This window comes from Bacillus rossius, chromosome 1 (assembly GCF_032445375.1).
Source record: "Bacillus rossius redtenbacheri isolate Brsri chromosome 1, Brsri_v3, whole genome shotgun sequence".
Taxonomy (NCBI): Eukaryota; Metazoa; Arthropoda; class Insecta; order Phasmatodea; family Bacillidae; genus Bacillus; species Bacillus rossius.
Window position 1 is genome coordinate 76,317,836 of NC_086330.1, and position 22,405 is coordinate 76,340,240.

Genomic DNA, 22,405 nt, shown 5'->3' on the forward strand with positions numbered 1-22,405 from the left:
TGCAGTGCTTGGCATCGCCGCGCTCGTTCGGCCTGTCTGCGCCCCCTTCCACCTGCATCCTCTCCCTGGTATCTCGTGTCATATTATCGCACGACATCCTGACCGTCGCAGCGCGCACCTGCCTCAGATCGAGTTACATAAAAGAGGCCGCACTGCGGAATAAAAGGACTCAGACATGTTTATCGGCGCGTTTTGTGGGAACCCGATGCTTGTTGCGTTTATCGGCGTTCTTTGAGCAGCCGCCGCGTACTTCGACAGGACTTACGACGCTATCTTTAAAAGATTTGTGCAATGGGAGTGCATGACTTGATGTAAGTTTTTGGACAGATGAGGAGGAACTTAGCAATGGCGTATGTCCAAAAACTTACATCAAGTCATGCACTCCCATTGCACAAATATTTTAAAGATAACATCAATGCCCGGTATGGACCCGGTATGCATATTTCTCTGAGGAAGTTGGAAAAGAAATTAATTGATTTATCACTTAGCAATGGCGTATGTCCAAAAACTTACATCAAGTCAGGACTTACGACGCGTTTCTGGACATTTCGACGGCGAAGGTCGCGCGATATCTCGGAGACATGCCCGATTGTTCTGGACGGGAACCCAAGGGCTATATAAGGAGGTTGGGCCGACCCTCGAGTCAGTCAGAGTTCAGTGGGGAGTTCTCCCGCAGCGGAGTTTCCGGGCGATAGTACCGCGGGTGCGGCAGAGTGGCGAAGTCCTTGGACGAAGGTTCCAGGGCAGAGAGTCTGAGTGAGTCAGTCGGAGTGGGGAGTTCTCCCGCGGTGGAGTTTCCGGGCGATAGTGCCGCGGGTGCGGCAGAGTGGCGAAGTCCTTGGACGAAGGTTCCAGGGCAGGAAGTGAGTGAGTGGAGTCGGGAGTTTTCCCGCGGCGGAGTTCCCGGGCGATAGAGTCGCGGGCGCGGTGGAGTCCCGAGTGAAGTGGCGAGCGAGTCATCGTGTGGGATCTCGGCGAAGGGTGTGACGGCGGCGGCGGAGTACGGCGACGGAGTCCTGCGGCGGAGACCCACGAGGGGTGCTGCGGCGAGAGTTGCGCCGGAAGTGCGGCCCAGCGAGGTGTGTGAAACGAGTGACTGGGGAATAGACATTTTTTTAAGTGTAGTTAATTATTTGCCATCTTAGAAGATTAATTGTAAGTGACAAGTAGTGGTAATAAATAAAACTGTTTGTGTGAAATAAAATCTATTAATTGGGCTATCCTTTACGAACCCGAGGCAAATCGTAACAATATGTTCACAACGGAGAAAAAGGTTAGTTGGAGCTTGAATTACATAAAATATATTTTAACATTAAATACTCTCAAACAATGCAACTTACATGCTAAAGCCAAATCATCTGGAAATAATGAAAGAATTTTAACATTAAAGAACATGTGCTGCATAATAATAACTAAACGTAGGCTACATAGAATTTCTGCGCAAGCTATAGAGTTATCATTATTTTGAAAATAGTAATAAAATTAATGTCAAAGTTTAGGTGTTTTGTTGCATAAGAATAACCGTTTATTTAGACATTGGAAAAACCCGCAACTAATTTTACATTCTTTATCTACGTATTTGATCTTTCATTTTTATATTGTAATTATTTTTAGTCTGCAAAGTAATCTGTTGCATTTATTTATTACATTAGTAGGTTGTAAAATAATCTGAATCACACACTACTGTAAATAGACTGAAAAGGATATATACACATAAGAAAATACTGAGGTTAATTTTTTTCTAAGGGGTTAATCGTTATAGCAAAAACACCACATTAGATATAAATTTTTTTTTATCGTAATTTTCCAAGCGCGCCAAAATTCCCCTCACCCCAGTGACATCAAGTTATCCGACCTTATGAGTGGTTGGTGGGGGAGGGGGGTGAACCAACATTTACATAACGGGTTCGCGGTGCCACTAATCGAGTCGCGGGCTTTTGCCAATCGATTCTCTCGCTCGCTCGATTAGCGGCCGGGCGCGACCATCGCTGGCTAGAATTTAACCAGGAAGGGGTGGGAGGAGGATGGAAACATGCATCCAGAATTAGGCCTCTGTAGCCCAGCCTGCGAATGAGAGAGAGGGATGTTCGCGGTGTGTGCCAGGAACGAAAAAAAAAAAAAAGGAGAAAAAATACTATAGCGTAATTGGGACAGAACGCAAAACCCCGCGTCCGGTCGAATTAGCCCTTCGCAACGTGTAGCGCGGCCTCTCGTCGCTCGGTGCAGGAGGGTCATCCGCGAAACTTCCCCCCTCCCCCCTAGTTCCGGTCCTGCTACATCGCGTGTTCGCATCGAAACACACAGGAGCCGCGTGTAAACATTTCCAGCGAGCACGTATTTTTTTTTTATTCGAAACACAGGGGAGGGTGGAAAAAAAAAATTTACCCGGCTGAACTATCAAGTGGACAAGGGTTGTTGAAAAGGGTTATGTGTTGGGGAGGGGGTAAGGGGGTGAACTCATCATCACGAGACAACGAGGAGCGAAAAAAAAAAAATAAAAGCTTGGGTCCGCACGCAGCGCGATGGAAGCCTTGTTGTGTCGCGAATTCGCACGAATTCGCTCGAATTCGCGCTTTCGTCCGCCGGCCACGCACAAAGGACTGTCCGCCCCGGCACGACAGGTGTATTGAAAACGGAAAACCACCCCATTCCCCTCCTCCTCCACAGGTGATCCGCGACCCTTAAAACAGCGGCGTGCGAGGGCAGGTGGGGGTATGGTCAACGAGAAAGAGAGAGAGAGAAAGAGAGAGAGAAAGAGAGAGAGAGAAAGAGAGAGAGAACCCCAAGCTGCTACGTAAACGCAAGTACAAATCCACTCGTGCTCAATCGCTCACCTGAAACCAGTTGTGCAAGGTAAACGGACCTCGTAAAAAGCTCTTCCCCATGTAAAAAAAAATAATAATTTAGTGTGAGCGCTAAACCGATTCGTGTAGCGAGAAATATCAGAAATCATCGAGGTAGTAGGTTATCCTTAAGACTGTAACTTGGGTAACTCCGGGTTTTTCTCGCACTCCTCCTTTGCGTTGAGAGTCAGGTGTAAAAATGAACACTTGCTTCCCCACTTGCTAGTTATAGGTGCTATTTGGCCTTTGTAGCCACTCACCACCAGGGCTGGGAGCGCTCCTGGTCACAGATCCAGCAATGGATACAATATATGAAAGCGGACCACACTTACAAGTTCCCAACACCCCAACCCCCGCATGGTAAGCACTTTTCTACTCTGTCCAACTCTTCTTTTCAATTAATGCATGTCCTTGCATCCCACATGTCTGTGTCCAGGGGTTTCTCTGCAGGTTTTACTTGACTTAGCATATTTTAAAGCTAGTTTTAAGAAAGGGGAGTTAGCCATGGCTTCAATCGATTCCATGGCAGGCCAAACTCTCCTAGCACACGATGCATGTGGTCCTCTCCCTACATGGCTAATCCCAGAGTGACTAGGCGTACAGGTTTCGGTCTCAGACGCATCTAGGTCCTTCCATAACCGTGACCCTCGCAAATACACTTAGTTTTTAATTAACTAAGTAAAATCCAAGCAAAAACTTGAAGGTTAATAAAATGGAGAAATACTTTACTTCACCTCAATTCACGACAGTGCAAGCCGTACTTAGTTTTACTTAGGTTCGGAAAAAAAATATTGAGTCTCGAGAGTGGGAATGACGTCACAGTGGCGAACTTAACGTATACAAACAAATTAAAGCTTTGTTAAGTATTACAAGTGTGGAGAGAATTTTTAAATTTAATATAATTTGTTTCCTACTGTGCTTCCCGCCACGCTTGCCAATGCTCGACTTCGGTTGTTTCCGGACTGGCAGCCGAGCGGAGCCGGAGACAGGGTGCAGGTGGCGGGGTGCAGTTGGGAGTGGAGTCACAAGGGAGAGTTCTGTCCTCACACGGCGGCGCGTGCGGTAGGTCTGAGCCGCGCTCCAGGGCGATGGTCTCGTCGTCAAACTGCGGGACTCGACATCGGCGTCGACCTCTGGACGTCAGCGCCGTTGCATAGAGCAAGGTCATCAAATTAAATGAAATTGCTAAAGCCCGCGTGGGCCAAGTTTTGGAAATGAGTAAGATTGGCTGGAGTGTAATGATCAACAGTGCTTTTGAATTGGGGAGTAACGGTCATTTGCCTCATGATAAACTTGTGGCGAACTGGACGGTATACACGTGCGGAACTACGACGTTAGTAACTTTAGCGTAATATGACAGGAATAGCAAAATGGAAGTTTTATTTTTTGCTATTGGAAAATTTCTTTTTGCGAAATTTGTGACAGGAATTAACTCAAAACCATAGGGCACTAAATGTGATGCAGAGATTTTGGAATATGTGTTGATCGTGCGTGAAGAATGCCTAGTTATTTATATTGGAACTGCGGCATGAATAATATTTCTGAGGGTGGACTGTAACTAAACGTGGCAAGCGAGTAGGGGAAGGGAATTGACGTTTGCACAATCGTAGAGGTATGAAGAGAATTTGATAAAACAAATGCGCAACAACGTATTAAAAAAAAATGTAATAGTGTTTTTTTAATATTTTTTTTTGTAAATCTCTCGGATTGTCAGTTTTGCAAGAATGAGCGATGGTATTCTGATTAAAGATAAGATATTAGTAACGTGTTTTATATATTTTATTTACTGGTTAGAATTTTGACTGGCTCGCGGCGTGTACTATTATTAATTTTTTTTGTGACTGCTTTGTTGTATTAAAATCATTTTAGAGCTTGCGCTAGTATTATGCGCGATTTATAAATTTTGTAAATGGCTATGTTGAGAAGGAAATTTTGTTATTCCAAATGCGAAAACTTTCTTTAAGGAAAGTTAATAAATATCAAGACGTTTCGAGAAAAAATTAAAATTATGGTATTATTGAATTTTGAAATTAATTACCATTCGTCTCTCACCTATATCTTTAGCGTCTCTGCTAGTTTGAGATTTGGTTTAACATTGTGTTCTCACCCAGCGCGCATACTCAGGCTTAGTGGAATTGCGAGTACACTGAGGTATTTTTAAAACAGCTGGTGTTTGACCCTCCAGGTGGCGTGTGTGTGGGCAATTGTCAACCTTTACCTTGGAAATAAATTTTATTTGCGTCAGAGCGCCGCGATTTCGCTTCACAAAAACATATTTAGCATTCTTATTTTAAGATCTTAACTTTTAAACAAATTTTAAGATTTTATTAATGTTTTTATTAAACCTTAAGAAGCTTTGTTAAAGTTAAATTATAATCTGAGATGTTAAATTCTTGGAAGTTATGTATAAATTCGTTGTATTTGGGTTAGGTATATATTTTAGTATGAATTTTTATGCTAAATTATTTAGGCATATTTATAGTTAACATATTTGTTCTGGTACAGCGTTGCTCTTTGTAATTTGTCGTCGCTAAATAATTTTGTTAAATGAATTTTTGATCTCTTAAAAAATATATTTAAGTCAATAGACGATTTCTTTTTTGGTCCAGCCCTCTAAATCTTAAATGACTTTTGTTTATTTTTCAATTTAATTTGTTGTTCGCAACATAAGCTTGGGTGGAAAATATAATTTAAATATTGGTAATATTTTTGCTGTTGATTTTCGCCTGCGAGTCAGGGAACCCCACACACTTCCGCCCAATGAGTCTAGTGGCTAGCGAGTTTGGCTGGTGGGCCGAGGGCCCCGGGTTCGATCCCCGGCTGGGAGGGGGTTTTACAAACCTCTCTGGGTTCAGAACTGAGGGTTTGTGATGTCCCTTTCATCTAAACATCGCGGAAGGCAAAGCCAAACCATTACGGAATCATCCTGCCTTGGCAATATAGGGACGTCAAGGCTGTCATCACCGTGTCGCCCGTGCTCACTGACACCCAGTGATGAGTAAAACGACTCATCATCATCATCATCATCATCGTCATCATCATCAAGTATTGTAAATAACGTTGCATTCATTGGAACAAAAATATGAAATGTCAAACATTAAATTAATTTTTAAAATGATAATTTAAACGGTTGCTGTAATAAAGATATACTGTGGTTGTAAACTCGGTGGAACACTCAGTGTTCAGTGGTTGGGCTCACCTTGTCTCTTTGACGTGGCAGCCAGCTCCGACTCATGTAACAGCACTCTCTCCCATTTGCTGAATGAGGACCAACTTCTCTCGACAGCAGATACGTCAGTCGTAGTGACAATAACTGGCCATGATGATATTGTAACGAAATAATCATTGGTGATAATCATATGTTGCCAGAAATATACAGTATGTCCCAGTCATAAATTTTAATAGTATCAACTGTAAGCGTTGTAGAGTGTTGGTTCAAGGTCACAATTAAAGAGTCACTCAAACAGTTTTAGATAAGCGCATGCGCAAATACTGCTTTGTTGTTTTCTCGCTTGCAGCGCCCCCTACGCAAAATTGCGAACATTGAGCGTAACTTCCCAATTAGTAGAGGGTGAACCTGTAATCTTTATTTTGCAACAGAATGGAGCCCCACTCCATTGGAATCTGTTCGTACCAGAGTGTTTGAACTTTGAAGTCCCTGACCGTTGGATTGGTCGTAATGGCCGAGACGACAAAGCTATTTTTCGCTGGCCTCCACATTCACCTGACATAACGCCATGAGATGTTTTTACGTTTTTGCTTTATAAAATATCGTGTCTAAATTCCGTCGCTACCTAATGATTTGTCAGAGTTGAGACACAGAAGTTAAGAGGCTATTTCTTACATTACTCCGGACTTGTAAACCGAAGGGTGAAAAGAATTGGATTTTATGTTTTATGTGTGTAAGAAAAACCAGGTTAGTTTACCTTCAATTGTATGTATGATTTGTTGTAAATAGTCTAAATTAAAGTCTTATAATATACCATTGAAACTGGGACATACTTTTATTGACAGACATCCTGTATTTTATTCAAAGAAAAGATACGATATAGGTTATATTTTATATTACACATACGGTGGGAAATGAGGACCATATTGATTATAGTTACTGATTTTACAGCTTGCCACCATCGAGTAGGAGTAAGTATTTCTCAAAAAAAAAAAAAAAAAAAAAAATTCTGAATGATTTTGAGATTGAAATGAGGTATGTCCGGTCAGCGGTTCCTGATAGTGTTTAGCGGTCGTCTGTAAGAGATGCCATTGCCTTATTTGGCCAAGCCATTCGGGACAGATTTTTTCCCCCGCACAGAATAAGCCTAAAGGAAATTCAACCAACGGCGATATATGGATGATGCTACATTTTTTTTACACTCAACTAGTCTAGAAATATTTTCGCGAAAAATAAATGCCCCTACTAAAGATACTTATTTGAAACATATAAATTCAAAGAATAAAAGAAAATTCATTGTTATTTTTTATTAAATGTTCGAAGTATTGTGGAATGTCCTTGGTATTTTTTTTTGGAAAAGAGTCTGTCTTGGTTTTGCATTTGTAGTGGTTGCCTAACCTGTTTTTCTTGGAGAACGATGACGTTTCCTCATATGTAAAGACTCAAGGACAATACAGCCTACTCACATTACTGAAAAGAAGTTGGCCCTATTGCTTGCCAAATGTAAATTTCTATGCAGGTATTTTTACTCCGTATCTTCCTCTTAGTGTTAAAATGTGTATATATATACATATATATATATATATATAAGCTGTCAGACACACACACTTACACCCACATATATGTGTGTGTGTGTCTTACAGCTTTTTAACATATTACCAATTTTAAGATTAAAATTTTTGTGTAAGCATGTAACACTGTATTGAAATGGACAATAATTCCTCATCTAGTCTCTTGGGTGCATTAGTTACAAGTTAATTTATTACTTTCAGTTTTAGGCTGTGGCAACTATGGAATTACAAGGAAAAATGAAAAAGTCCAAACGGTTCAACAAATCTTATGGTTTATTTAAAACATTTCACGATCATGCTGAACATTACACTGAGCATAAATTCACAGTCCTTGATTACGACGAAGAACATCATAAACATGCAAAGGAGACACTCTTCAAGCAAACTTCTTTTTAAAATTCTCGTTGAATTTTCATGTTGCCCAGATGTGTCGCGACTACCTTGCAAGAAAAAAAGGAGGGGGGGGGGGGAAGTGCATTGTTTATTAAGGTGTGACGTGACGTGATGTGTTCGTAAAATTGAAACACGAATAAACACGGCATATGCAGAATGCGATAAAATTAGAAGTGAGACGTTGACCATCATTAATTTGAAAAATAAATTTGAAGCTCACATTTTCAAGGAAATTAATGCCGTACTGAGGGGGTTAAATGTATGTATAGAAGAACTGCGCTTATCAATGCCAAAGTCCATTGTTTAGCCTCAGTTTGCCTTTGCAAGATTCTAAGGTGACGTCAATTAATACTCTATTATGGTAAATCAAGTTTACACATTTCTCCCCAACATCTACTATAGCAGTGGTATTTATAATATGCAACATTTGTAACAATGTTTTTCTGACAAAATATTGTTTTGGCAGGATGAAACTATTTTCACATTCAAATTCTTGCACTTCAAATTTATTGCTTACTGTTAATTTTTCTACCCGCGAGAGGATCGTATGCTTCCCTGTGGAACCACAATTCATAGAAAACAAATCATACATTTAGTTTAGTAACTATAATGGACAAAGAATTCGGAAATGTTTAAATTTTAGAGGTACAACATATTAAGCAAGTCAGTGTGAACATCAGGACGTCGACATCAGGAGAGCTGATGTCATCACGATGCAAACAGTTCTGGCGGACTTGAAGTCGTCTGCGACTGAAACAAAATAGAAGTTCACTCATCTTCAAACCAATTTGCTAGCAAAGTATTTTATCAGCAAAAAGGTTTTTCCAAAGTCACGCCATACATTTCATGTACTGTAATTTTAACTTATAACTCATACAATGAAATACATTTTTGTTGACATTCCTCATTGGTAGTTTTAATCCTATAGTATCATCTAGGACATTTTTCATACAAATGTGGCACATTTACAATGGATATAACTTTTTCCCCTAAACAAAGATTTGAGAAATATCATTTTATGGTAAATTACCCATAAAAATGAACAGCCTTAGAATATTCATGACCAAAAAATTTTTTTTTTAAGAAAGGACGTTTTACTATTTTCATGCAGCACGCGGTACACACATGTCAAATGGAGAAAAATGCTGTCAAAATGTGGATAAGTCAAAGAGATACAATATTTGCTTTGGTGGTGAGTAAATTCACATCGTGCCATAGACGATTCGGGTTTGGATTGATGGAGGAGCCTTATAAGGGTAGGCCGTTCCCGAATAGCAACCCTAATGACACTTCAAATAAAGGATCCTTTGAAAGAGCGCCGTAGTGTGGAAGCGACCATCTTCAGTTTGCTCCCTAATGATCAGGTTTCATTCCTACTCGCGTCAAATATTTCTAGATTTCTAAGGATCCCGACACTCGCGTCTAGTGATGTGTCCTTGTTTGTGTCCATTTAATTTAGTAATCCTGTTGAGTTTTTTTTTAGGTTCCCGCCTCACTTATGTTTTACTACTCATATTTCAAAATTTGTTTCTTATAATTATGTTAAAATATTTTTTTCCACTTTCTATATGACTAATTACTTGTTTAAATTTAACTGCAGTAACATAATTTGCAACGTTAAGGACACGATAATTGTGGTGGGCCGTGCTTGTGGACTTGTGGGAAAGTCGTACGATAGGCGTACTATTAATCCTATTTTATTGGCGAGGCACGTCATCGCCACTGGACTGCGCGCGCATCGGCGGGGCTGCTCCAGTCTTTCTGCTGAAGGAGCCCGGTTTCTGCAAGGACCAGAGAAGCCATCCAGCCCGCGAGGTCAGCGCATGCAAAAGTAAGGTCGGCGCAATTTAGATTTAGAAGTCTTGGCCCTTGAAGAGTGCCAACAAGTTTAGAAAATTTTAATAGAAAACTACGTCCAACTTTAAAACGGGCTGCCAGTTTTTTAGTTAAAATTTTTTTTACGCACATTTTGAAGTGGCATCAATAGTATAGAAAAGGGGCTACTGGGACAGGGTTCAGGGTGAGGTGCTGAGGTGCCGACCGCAATCTTGGATTATGACGTCATGGCGGCCATCTTGGATGGCTTTGACCTTGAACTTTGACCTTTGACCTTCAAAATTTGCCAAAATTTCTCATAATTTCCCCAATATTTCTCAAAATTGGGCAAAATTTCCACTTTTTTTTAAAAAAAGAATTCCGTCAAGAAATCTCAAAAAATTTGAAAAATAAAAAAATTCTCTTTTCGAGAGAAAAAAATTCCCGTTTCGAGAGGTAATTTCCTGTTTTAGTCCATAAAATTACCAGCGGCTAAAAAAGTCCATATATAGCCTTAAGCATCTATGTCTACAGCCTCCGATAAGCCTCTGACATCAACATGGATAATGACGTCACCGTTGCAATTTCCGTTACGGCCGCCATTTTGAAAATCTTTATTTCTTATCGGATTTTAATGAAAAAAAATTTAAATTTATAAAAAATCAATTAATAATATTTTAATAAAAATATTTAAAAACAAAAGTTGCAATTTCCGTTACAACCGCCACATTGAAAATCCGTAATTTTTATGTTAAAAAATCGGGAAATTTTAAAAATTTATAATAAATTAAACAATCGAAATTAATAATACAAATTAAATAAAAAATGATTAAAAAAAATTAAATGTACACTTATGCCATGGAGCTCAAACCCAGCGAGGACAAAAATTAAAAAAAGGCAACAGGTTCTTACTCCACGGAAGCTATCGACAGACTGACCTCCCACCACTTATGTCAAGGTACATATATAGTCAGCTAGAATGATGTCATGTCCACCATCTTGGAAATCTTTATTTATTATCTGATTTTAATGAAACATATTTTAAAATTTATAAAAAAAATAAATAATCAAAATTAGATTTAAAATATTAAAAAAAACGTATGCTTCGTTACGACCGCCGTCTTTAAAATCCGTAATTTCAATGCTAGAAATTCCAAAAAAATTAAAAAAAAAAAAAATATTTAAAAAATTACCTACATGAAATGTTTAGTTACAAAACGAATTCGGTCCTCGGTTCGATTTTCGGCGAGAGTAAACCAGTAATTTATTAATATATTCAAAAAATTCTCAATAAAATGTAAAAAAAATGTTTTATGACACACGCGACATTTTGAATTATGTCACCACTTGTATCAATTATCGTTAAAAGCGCCATCTTGGAAATCTTTATTTATTATCCGATTTTAATGAAAAAAGTTCATAATTCACCAAAAAATTAACTTTTTAGAATACTAATTGATTAGATCGATTCCTGTTCTTGGCTCAAAACTGGTAAAGGCAAAAAAAAACAAAAAAAAAACGACAGATCCTTTCTCCACAGAAGCAACCTACAGACTGACCTACCACCACCAATAACAAGGTATATATCGTCAGCTGGTATGATATCATGTCAGACACCTTGTCTTTGTCTGCTGGAAGTCACCATATTGTTTTCGTCTGCTAGAGTGTGCTGGCGACATGTTAGTATAATTTTCTGTTCACCATACCTTTGACCTCGACTGTTGGCATTGAACTTTTACCTTGACCTTGAAATTTGACCTTTAACTTGAAATTTGACCTTGAAATTTGACTTTGACCTTGACGACAATTATGGATCCGACATTTTATGTTCAGTACATGCTACCAGGAGCTACCACCTGCTAGAGGACATTGTCACCATCTTAGTAGTATATAATAGGGCAAGCTGGGACAGGCGCCAGGCGGAGGATTGAAGATTGTTTACATTGTGACGTCACGGCGGACATCTTGGAGGAGTGTAACGGGACACATCGTAACGGGACAAGTTTGACCTGGAATTTGATCCTCAAAAATCGCCAAAAATGACCAAAATTGGGCAAATATTGCCCAAAATTCCTCAAAAATCGTCCAAATTTCAATTTTTTTGAAAAAAATTTCCGCCAAAAAATCTCAAATAATTCCACAATTCAAAAATTCGGAATTCTAAAATCCTCAAAAGTCGTTTTGCCCTAGAAAGAACCCAAATTCCTAAAAGAGGCTTAAGCATCCTTGTCTACAGCCTCCGATAAGCCTCTGACGTCATCTAGGATTATGACCGCCATCTTGGATGGTTGTGACCTTGACCTTTGACCTTGACCTTGACCCCGGCGACCATTTTGGATCAGCCATCTTGGATCCGCCATCTTGGATGACGTCATTGTGTTCTCGAAAATTCCGGCATTGTGTTTTCCGCCATATTGGACGATGACGTCACCGTTGCAATTCTCGTTACGGCCGCCATCTTTAACTTTTTTATTTATTATCCGAATTTAATGAAATTTTTTTTAAATTATAAAAAAATTTAAATAATAAAATTTTAATAAAAAAAATTAAAAAATCATACATTAATGACACGGAGCTCGGAGTCCTCGGTTCGAACCCGTCGAGTACAAAAAAAATTAAAAATGGCGACCGATCCTTCCCCCTAGGTGGGTGCTAGCAGACTGACTCCCACCACTTTTCTTAAAGCATATATATCGTCACCTAGTATGTCGTCATGTCCGCCATCTTGTCTTCGTTGCTGGAGACCACCATCTTGTTTTCGTCGGCGAGAGTGCGCTGACGCCATGTTAGTTTAGTTCTTATCCGCTAGAGTGCAGTAATCATTTAGTACTGTGACACCCACCATCTTGAAATTTGGCCACCATCTTGAAAATCCGTAATTATTTAGCTAGAAATTCGGGAAAAGTTCCAAAATTCATTAAATAAATCACTCATTAACTTACATATTGATTCGATCGATTCCTGTCCTCGGTACGATACCCGATCGATGCAATAATGTTTAATTTTATGTAAAAAATAATAATTTCAATAAACCATGTTCAACATTCGTAAAGAGACTTTAAATCATCTACTACCATCATCCTATCAGACAACAAGACCACCATATTGGAAATTCGTAATTGTAATGCTAGAGATTCGGGAAAAAAATCAAAATTCATTAAATAAATTTGTAATCCATATAATGATTGATTGGATCGACTTAGGTCCTTGGTTCAATCCCTGGCCGATACAAAACAATTTTAACTTAAAAAAATACTAAAAAAGTGTTAGGTTGAGAAAATAAAAACACCACAAGTTCTTTTAAAAAAAATTTATTACATAAATTCAATACACTACTACAAGTACAAAAAAAAAACACTGACAAATTACAAAAGCCTTTTGGATTCCTCGATTAAAACAGTCTTCTTATTGTACGGACTAAGCCTTTTACATGACTTTAAATGTCTATCCGATCCGGTCATCACCGCAGCCAGAGACGGACTGAAGTTCATATCACTTATATAGTCTCATTAGCCGGTACAACACATGAGTCAAATCAATAACCATGTTCATTATACGTCTCGGAGCATTTTTTATAATGACGATGTAAGCTATCGAGACGTGAAATTAGTTTATTGCACTTATTGCACTGAAATTGTATTCTTTGAACATTATAAGAACAACCGCTTCTTTCATGTCTGCGAGCATTTGAGGTGATAGTAAATGATACACCACAGTATTTGCACTGATGCGAAGTACGCTCTTCATTAATTGAAGTATTCAATGCTGATGAAACTTCAGCTAATGGTGGAACAGCACATATCGAAGTCTCCTCCAGTGTTGTCAGAGGCGTTGCCAACGGGATCTGCTCCAACATCGTCTGCGCCGACGTCATGGTTCCCGTAGTCGATGGTACATCCTCCATCGAGTACGACGTTAAAGTCGGCAAAGATGCCATCGAAGTCTCAAGAACAAGCAATTACACGTCTTATGCACCAGAAGAAACAAACTAGGTGATCCGTACACCGTCGACGTCAGTAACAAAACTGAGCGTCCTGCTGTCTAGGACTCGCTTATATACATGCACCGTATGGAATAATACGCTAGTCAAACCAAGAACATTTTACTAAAATACTAGAGTCAAAACAACATTAAAAAAATAGAAGCACCATCAAAAAAAAAGGAAGCACACTTGGAAGCACCTTCAAAAAAGGAAAAAAAAAATTGGAAGCACCATCAAAAAAAGGAAGCACACTTGGAAGAACCTTCAAAAAAGGAAAAAAAAATTGGAAGCACCGACTACGAAAAGGCAGCACATTTGGAAGCACCGACTACTTAAAGGCAGCACATTTGGAAGCACCGACTACGAAAAGGCAGCACATTTGGAAGCACCGCCTACGAAAAGGCAGCACATTTGGAAGCACCGACAACGAAAAGGCAGCACATTTGGAAGCACCGACAACGAAAAGGCAGCACATTTGGAAGCACCGACTACGAAAAGGCAGCACATTTGGAAGCACCGACAACGAAAAGGCAGCACATTTGGCAGCACCGACAACGAAAAGGCAGCACATTTGGCAGCACCGACAACGAAAAGGCAGCACATTTGGAAGCACCGACAACGCAAAGGCAGCACATTTGGAAGCACCGACTACGAAAAGGCAGCACATTTGGAAGCACCGCCTACGAAAAGGCAGCACATTTGGAAGCACCGACAACGAAAAGGCAGCACATTTGGAAGCACCGACTACGAAAAGGCAGCACATTTGGAAGCACCGACAACGAAAATGCAGCACATTTGGAAGCACCGACAACGAAAAGGCAGCACATTTGGAAGCACCATCATCGAAAAGGCAGCACATTTGGAAGCACCGACTACGAAAAGGCAGCACATTTGGAAGCACCGACTACGAAAAGGCAGCACATTTGGAAGCACCGACAACGAAAAGGCAGCACATTTGGAAGCACCGACAACGAAAAGGCAGCACATTTGGAAGCACCATCATCGAAAAGGCAGCACATTTGGAAGCTCCATCATCAAAAAAAAAAGGCAACAAGGAAGCACAAGTTACGAGATCTAAGTCTTAGAAATCAGAATACAAGAAATAAAAACATTAAATTCTTATAATTTAAATTGTTTATTTTATTGCTTTACATTATACAAATGCAAGTAAAACAAGCCATTATTGTATGTAGCAAGCATTCCTCAGTTCCTTAAGTATGAAGGATATTTCTTTGATGCACGAATAGTTTCCTGCACAAAGCGAACCATGTAGAAGTCTTAACCGGTCAACCAATATGTTTGGATCTTTCCATGATGTGTAATCAATCTCTTCTACCACCATCTTCCTTGCACCTTTATAAATATTATGATCTCTGGTGTCTTCCGTTTTACCACCAACCTCAGGGTAACTTCCATGTTTGAGACGGTGATCATCACAAGCTTGATCAGATTTATTTAATATATCACGTCGTTTCCACCGTTTCGGTCTCAGGACACCGCCACATTCTTCGATCTTGGCAGCTTTAGGTGCTTCATCATAGTCTATGTCTTTGTCAACAGCCTCAGAGTCACTGTAACAATCACCGTAGAAGGAATCGTCTTCACCCAATTTTCCGTAATATTTCGATGTTGATGATGTTGAAGCGTCTTCATCGTCTTCATGCTTCCTTTTTAGGAGTCCATCATTTTTACAAAGTAGGAAAGATCTACTTGAATTCGGCTGGAATATATTCTCACTTTTCACGTTAAGGATTCTTCCATTGTCTTCATTCTTCCGTAAATCATCAACCTCCTTCAATTTAAGTTCTTTGTCGAGTTCGGAAGAGCCAAGAAAATTATTGTGGTAATGCAGATCACTCTTCCTTAGGATGGTAGATTCATCGTTGTCCTCTAGCTTGTACACAGGCTTGGCGCTACAAGTTCTTCCATGTCTTTTTAGGCTCTCTCTCCGCGTAAACGACTTGCTACATCGAACACAACTTATCATATTGCGCAGTGGATTTTTAACACAGTCATTCTTCTCGTGTTGTCTTTTATTCTTTCTCAAGATAAAATCTTTACTGCAAAACTTACACCTATGTTCTTTCGATACAGCGTCAGATCCCAAATCAGAATTCATATTAGTTACTGAGACTAATACCAGATACCAATTGAGTGTTTTAAATTAGATTCAATACTTAAATAGAAATTTTTTCATATTTCATCAGCGAGAATTAATATATCTCCTGCAAAAGTACTTTATGCATGTAGTTCTGCTTTTCAACAACAGATGTCGCCACATGTTGCTTGCAGGTAAATAATATTTAGTTATTTTATGCGGGATGCGGGATGCTCACTAACGATCGCAAAAGAAGGATGGCTTCGCTAGACTCCAAGGAAAAGGAAGTTCGTCTTGCATGTTGGTGCTCCACAGATGTCTCATGGCATAATATTAATTTGACTGAGTAATGATATGTGTTAATTCCACCTTATAAAAATATTGCAAGTTTTGATTTAGTAGCAGAAATTATCGAATTAAATGTAACTCCAAATAAAATGACATGTCTCATTAGTCAAAAAAAATCCATGCAGAGAGCGGTTTCTCAGAATAGTCAGAAACACTTGAAGAAACCACAGGAATGATTGCAAGAACACGAGAAAACCATCAAAATATTGACAAGAATATTCAGGAGCACACGGAGAAAACCACCATAATATTGACAAGAATAATCGGAAGCACACGGAGAAAACCGCCACAAGTTTTCTTTGTTATCATAAAATTACAGAAAAAAATCAAAAATAAAAAACACAACAAATTCAAAAACTGATTATGCTAGCTTGTGAACTTCTCATTGTTGAGCAAAGATAGAGTTCTAGTCCAAGCCAGAATCAGTTTTTGAATTTGTTGTGTTTTTTTATTTTTGATTTTTTTCTGTAATTTTATGATAAAGAAAACTTGTGGCGGTTTTCTCCGTGTGCTTCCGATTATTCTTGTCAATATTATGGTGGTTTTCTCCGTGTGCTCCTGAATATTCTTGTCAATATTTTGATGGTTTTCTCGTGTTCTTGCAATCATTCCTGTGGTTTCTTCAAGTGTTTCTGACTATTCTGAGAAACCGCTCTCTGCATGGATTTTTTTTTGACTAATGAGACATGTCATTTTATTTGGAGTTACATTTAATTCGATAATTTCTGCTACTAAATCAAAACTTGCAATATTTTTATAAGGTGGAATTAACACATATCATTACTCAGTCAAATTAATATTATGCCATGAGACATCTGTGGAGCACCAACATGCAAGACGAACTTCCTTTTCCTTGGAGTCTAGCGAAGCCATCCTTCTTTTGCGATCGTTAGTGAGCATCCCGCATCCCGCATAAAATAACTAAATATTATTTACCTGCAAGCAACATGTGGCGACATCTGTTGTTGAAAAGCAGAACTACATGCATAAAGTACTTTTGCAGGAGATATATTAATTCTCGCTGATGAAATATGAAAAAATTTCTATTTAAGTATTGAATCTAATTTAAAACACTCAATTGGTATCTGGTATTAGTCTCAGTAACTAATATGAATTCTGATTTGGGATCTGACGCTGTATCGAAAGAACATAGGTGTAAGTTTTGCAGTAAAGATTTTATCTTGAGAAAGAATAAAAGACAACACGAGAAGAATGACTGTGTTAAAAATCCACTGCGCAATATGATAAGTTGTGTTCGATGTAGCAAGTCGTTTACGCGGAGAGAGAGCCTAAAAAGACATGGAAGAACTTGTAGCGCCAAGCCTGCGTACAAGCTAGAGGACAACGATGAATCTACCATCCTAAGGAAGAGTGATCTGCATTACCACAATAATTTTCTTGGCTCTTCCGATCTCGACAAAGAACTTAAATTGAAGGAGGTTGATGATTTACGGAAGAATGAAGACAATGGAAGAATCCTTAACGTGAAAAGTGAGAATATATTCCAGCCGAATTCAAGTAGATCTTTCCTACTTTGTAAAAATGATGGACTCCTAAAAAGGAAGCATGAAGACGATGAAGACGCTTCAACATCATCAACATCGAAATATTACGGAAAATTGGGTGAAGACGATTCCTTCTACGGTGATTGTTACAGTGACTCTGAGGCTGTTGACAAAGACATAGACTATGATGAAGCACCTAAAGCTGCCAAGATCGAAGAATGTGGCGGTGTCCTGAGACCGAAACGGTGGAAACGACGTGATATATTAAATAAATCTGATCAAGCTTGTGATGATCACCGTCTCAAACATGGAAGTTACCCTGAGGTTGGTGGTAAAACGGAAGACACCAGAGATCATAATATTTATAAAGGTGCAAGGAAGATGGTGGTAGAAGAGATTGATTACACATCATGGAAAGATCCAAACATATTGGTTGACCGGTTAAGACTTCTACATGGTTCGCTTTGTGCAGGAAACTATTCGTGCATCAAAGAAATATCCTTCATACTCAAGGAACTGAGGAATGCTGGCTACATACAATAATGGCTTGTTTTACTTGCATTTGTATAATGTAAAGCAATAAAATAAACAATTTAAATTATAAGAATTTAATGTTTTTATTTCTTGTATTCTGATTTCTAAGACTTAGATCTCGTAACTTGTGCTTCCTTGTTGCCTTTTTTTTGATGATGGAGCTTCCAAATGTGCTGCCTTTTCGATGATGGTGCTTCCAAATGTGCTGCCTTTTCGTTGTCGGTGCTTCCAAATGTGCTGCCTTTTCGTTGTCGGTGCTTCCAAATGTGCTGTCTTTTCGTAGTCGGTGCTTCCAAATGTGCTGCCTTTTCGTAGTCGGTGCTTCCAAATGTGCTGCCTTTTCGATGATGGTGCTTCCAAATGTGCTGCCTTTTCTTTGTCGGTGCTTCCAAATGTGCTGCATTTTCGTTGTCGGTGCTTCCAAATGTGCTGCCTTTTCGTAGTCGGTGCTTCCAAATGTGCTGCCTTTTCGTTGTCGGTGCTTCCAAATGTGCTGCCTTTTCGTTGTCGGTGCTTCCAAATGTGCTGCCTTTTCGTTGTCGGTGCTTCCAAATGTGCTGCCTTTTCGTTGTCGGTGCTTCCAAATGTGCTGCCTTTTCGTAGGCGGTGCTTCCAAATGTGCTGCCTTTTCGTAGTCGGTGCTTCCAAATGTGCTGCCTTTAAGTAGCCGGTGCTTCCAAATGTGCTGCCTTTTCGTAGTCGGTGCTTCCAATTTTTTTTTCCTTTTTTGAAGGTGCTTCCAAGTGTGCTTCCTTTTTTTGATGGTGCTTCCAAATTTTTTTTTCCTTTTTTGAAGGTGCTTCCAAGTGTGCTTCCTTTTTTTTGATGGTGCTTCTATTTTTTTAATGTTGTTTTGACTCTAGTATTTTAGTAAAATGTTCTTGGTTTGACTAGCGTATTATTCCATACGGTGCATGTATATAAGCGAGTCCTAGACAGCAGGACGCTCAGTTTTGTTACTGACGTCGACGGTGTACGGATCACCTAGTTTGTTTCTTCTGGTGCATAAGACGTGTAATTGCTTGTTCTTGAGACTTCGATGGCATCTTTGCCGACTTTTACGTCGTACTCGATGGAGGATGTACCATCGACTACGGGAACCATGACGTCGGCGCCGACGATGTTGGAGCAGATCCCGTTGGCAACGCCTCTGACAACACTGGAGGAGACTTCGATATGTGCTGTTCCACCATTAGCTGAAGTTTCATCAGCATTGAATACTTCAATTAATGAAGAGCGTACTTCGCATCAGTGCAAATACTGTGGTGTATCATTTACTATCACCTCAAATGCTCGCAGACATGAAAGAAGCGGTTGTTCTTATAATGTTCAAAGAATACAATTTCAGTGCAATAAGTGCAATAAACTAATTTCACGTCTCGATAGCTTACATCGTCATTATAAAAAATGCTCCGAGACGTATAATGAACATGGTTATTGATTTGACTCATGTGTTGTACCGGCTAATGAGACTATATAAGTGATATGAACTTCAGTCCGTCTCTGGCTGCGGTGATGACCGGATCGGATAGACATTTAAAGTCATGTAAAAGGCTTAGTCCGTACAATAAGAAGACTGTTTTAATCGAGGAATCCAAAAGGCTTTAGTAATTTGTCAGTGTTTTTTTTTGTACTTGTAGTAGTGTATTGAATTTATGTAATAAAATTTTTTTAAAAGAACTTGTGGTGTTTTTATTTTCTCAAACCTAACACTTTTTTAGTATTTTTTTAAATTAAAGTTGTTTTGTATCGGCCAGGGATTGAACCAAGGACCTAAGTCGATCCAATCAATCATTATATGGATTACAAATTTATTTAATGAATTTTGAACTTTTTCCCGAATCTCTAGCATTACAATTACGAATTTCCAATATGGTGGTCTTGTTGTCTGATAGGATGATGGTAGTAGATGATTTAAAGTCTCTTTACGAATGTTGAACATGGTTTATTGAAATTATTATTTTTTACATAAAATTAAACATTATTGCATCGATCGGGTATCGTACCGAGGACAGGAATCGATCGAATCAATATGTAAGTTAATGAGTGATTTATTTAATGAATTTTGGAACTTTTCCCGAATTTCTAGCTAAATAATTACGGATTTTCAAGATGGCGGCCAAATTTCAAGATGGTGGGTGTCACAGTACTAAATGATTACTGCACTCTAGCGGATAAGAACTAAACTAACATGGCGTCAGCGCACTCTCGCCGACGAAAACAAGATGGTGGTCTCCAGCAACGAAGACAAGATGGCGGACATGACGACATACTAGGTGACGATATATATGCTTTAAGAAAAGTGGTGGAAGTCAGTCTGCTAGCACCCACCTAGGGGGAAGGATCGGTCGCCATTTTTAATTTTTTTTGTACTCGACGGGTTCGAACCGAGGACTCCGAGCTCCGTGTCGTTAATGTATGATTTTTTAATTTTTTTTATTAAAATTTTATTATTAAAATTTTTTTATAATTTAAAAAAAAATTTCATTAAATTCGGATAATAAATAAAAAAGTTAAAGATGGCGGCCGTAACGTAAATTGCAACGGTGACGTCATCGTCCAATATGGCGGAAAACACAATGCCGGAATTTTCGAGATCACAATGACGTCATCCAAGATGGCGGATCCAAGATGGCTGATCCAAAATGGTCGCCGGGGTAAAGGTCAAGGTCAAAGGTCAAGGTCACAACCATCCAAGATGGCGGTCATAATCCTAGATGACGTCAGAGGCTTATCGGAGGCTGTAGACAAGGATGCTTAAGCCTCTTTTAGGAATTTGGGTTCTTTCTAGGGCAAAACGACTTTTGAGGATTTTCGAAATCCGAATTTTTGAATTGTGGAATTATTTGAGATTTTTTGGCGGAAATTGTTTTCAAAAAAATTGAAATTTGGACGATTTTTGAGGAATTTTGGGCAATATTTGCCCAATTTTGGTCATTTTTGGCGATTTTTGAGGATCAAATTCCAGGTCAAACTTGTCCCGTTACGATGTGTCCCGTTACACTCCTCCAAGATGTCCGCCGTGACGTCACAATGTAAACAATCTTCAATCCTCCGCCTGGCGCCTGTCCCAGCTTGCCCTATTATATACTACTCATCTTGTTTTCGTCTGCTGGAGGACACCATTTTGTTTGTGTACTAGTCTTATAGAGTGCATGTGGGATGCGGGATGCTTATTAACGATCGCAAAATAAGGATGACTTCGCTAGACACCAAGAAGAAGGAAGTTCGTCTTCTATGTTAGTGCTTCACAGATGTCCCATGGTATATTATTTGACTGAGTAATGGTTGTTTATTTTTTTTTTAAAATTCCACTTGGTAAAAATAATTGAAAGTGCTGATTTAGTAGCATTGTCGTATATTGTCTTGTGTTTTATTTTTATAAACTCCGCAAAATGTAATGGAAAACAGAATCTTAAATTTATTTAATATTTAGTTACACTTGTCACTGTTCAAGTTTCAAACCAAGGACAGGAACAGATCGAATCAATTTGTAAATTGATTGTAATTTTTTTGGTGAATTTTGGAATTTTCCCCACATTTCTAGCTAAATAATTACACGATTCCAAGATGGCGCACAAATTTCAAGAATGCGGGCACCTCAGTAATAATAAATGATTACTGCACTCTAGCGGGTTAGAATAAAACTAGCTTGATGGTAATGCACTCTATAATACGAGTACACAAACAAAATGGTGTCCTCCAGCAGACGAAAACAAGATTATGGCAATGTCCTCTAGCAGGTGGTAGCTCCTGGTTGCATGTACTGAACATAAAATGTCGGATCCATGATGTCGTCAAAGTCAAATTTCAAGTTAAAGGTCAAATTTCATGGTCAAGGTCAAATTTCAAGGTCAAATTTCAAGGTCAAGGTCTAATATCAATGCCAACAGTCGAGGTCAAAGGTATGGTGAACAGAAAATTATACTAACATGTTTCCAGCACACTCTAGCAGACGAAAACAAGATGACGTTCTCCAGCGGACGAAGGCAAGATGGCGGACATGTCATACTAGCTGACGATATATACCTTGATATTGGTGGTGGTAGGTCAGTCTGTAGGTGGCTTCTGTGGAGGAAGGATCTGTCGTATTTTTTTATTTTTTGCTCTTACCAGTTTCGAACCAAGGACGGGAATCGATCTAATC

General features: G+C 39.1%; 1 protein-coding gene across 1 annotated transcript in view; it reads right to left on the reverse strand.

Annotated features, from left to right (window-relative positions):
- Nucleotides 1-8,652: 8,652 nt before the first annotated feature.
- LOC134530126 (uncharacterized) overlaps nt 8,653-22,405 on the reverse strand; it is a 69,688-nt gene continuing 55,935 nt past the window's right edge. Inside the window, exon 4 of the mRNA XM_063364777.1 lies at nt 8,653-8,726. Within this exon, the coding sequence (XP_063220847.1) occupies nt 8,653-8,726 (74 nt within the window). The remainder of the gene's footprint in view (nt 8,727-22,405) is intronic.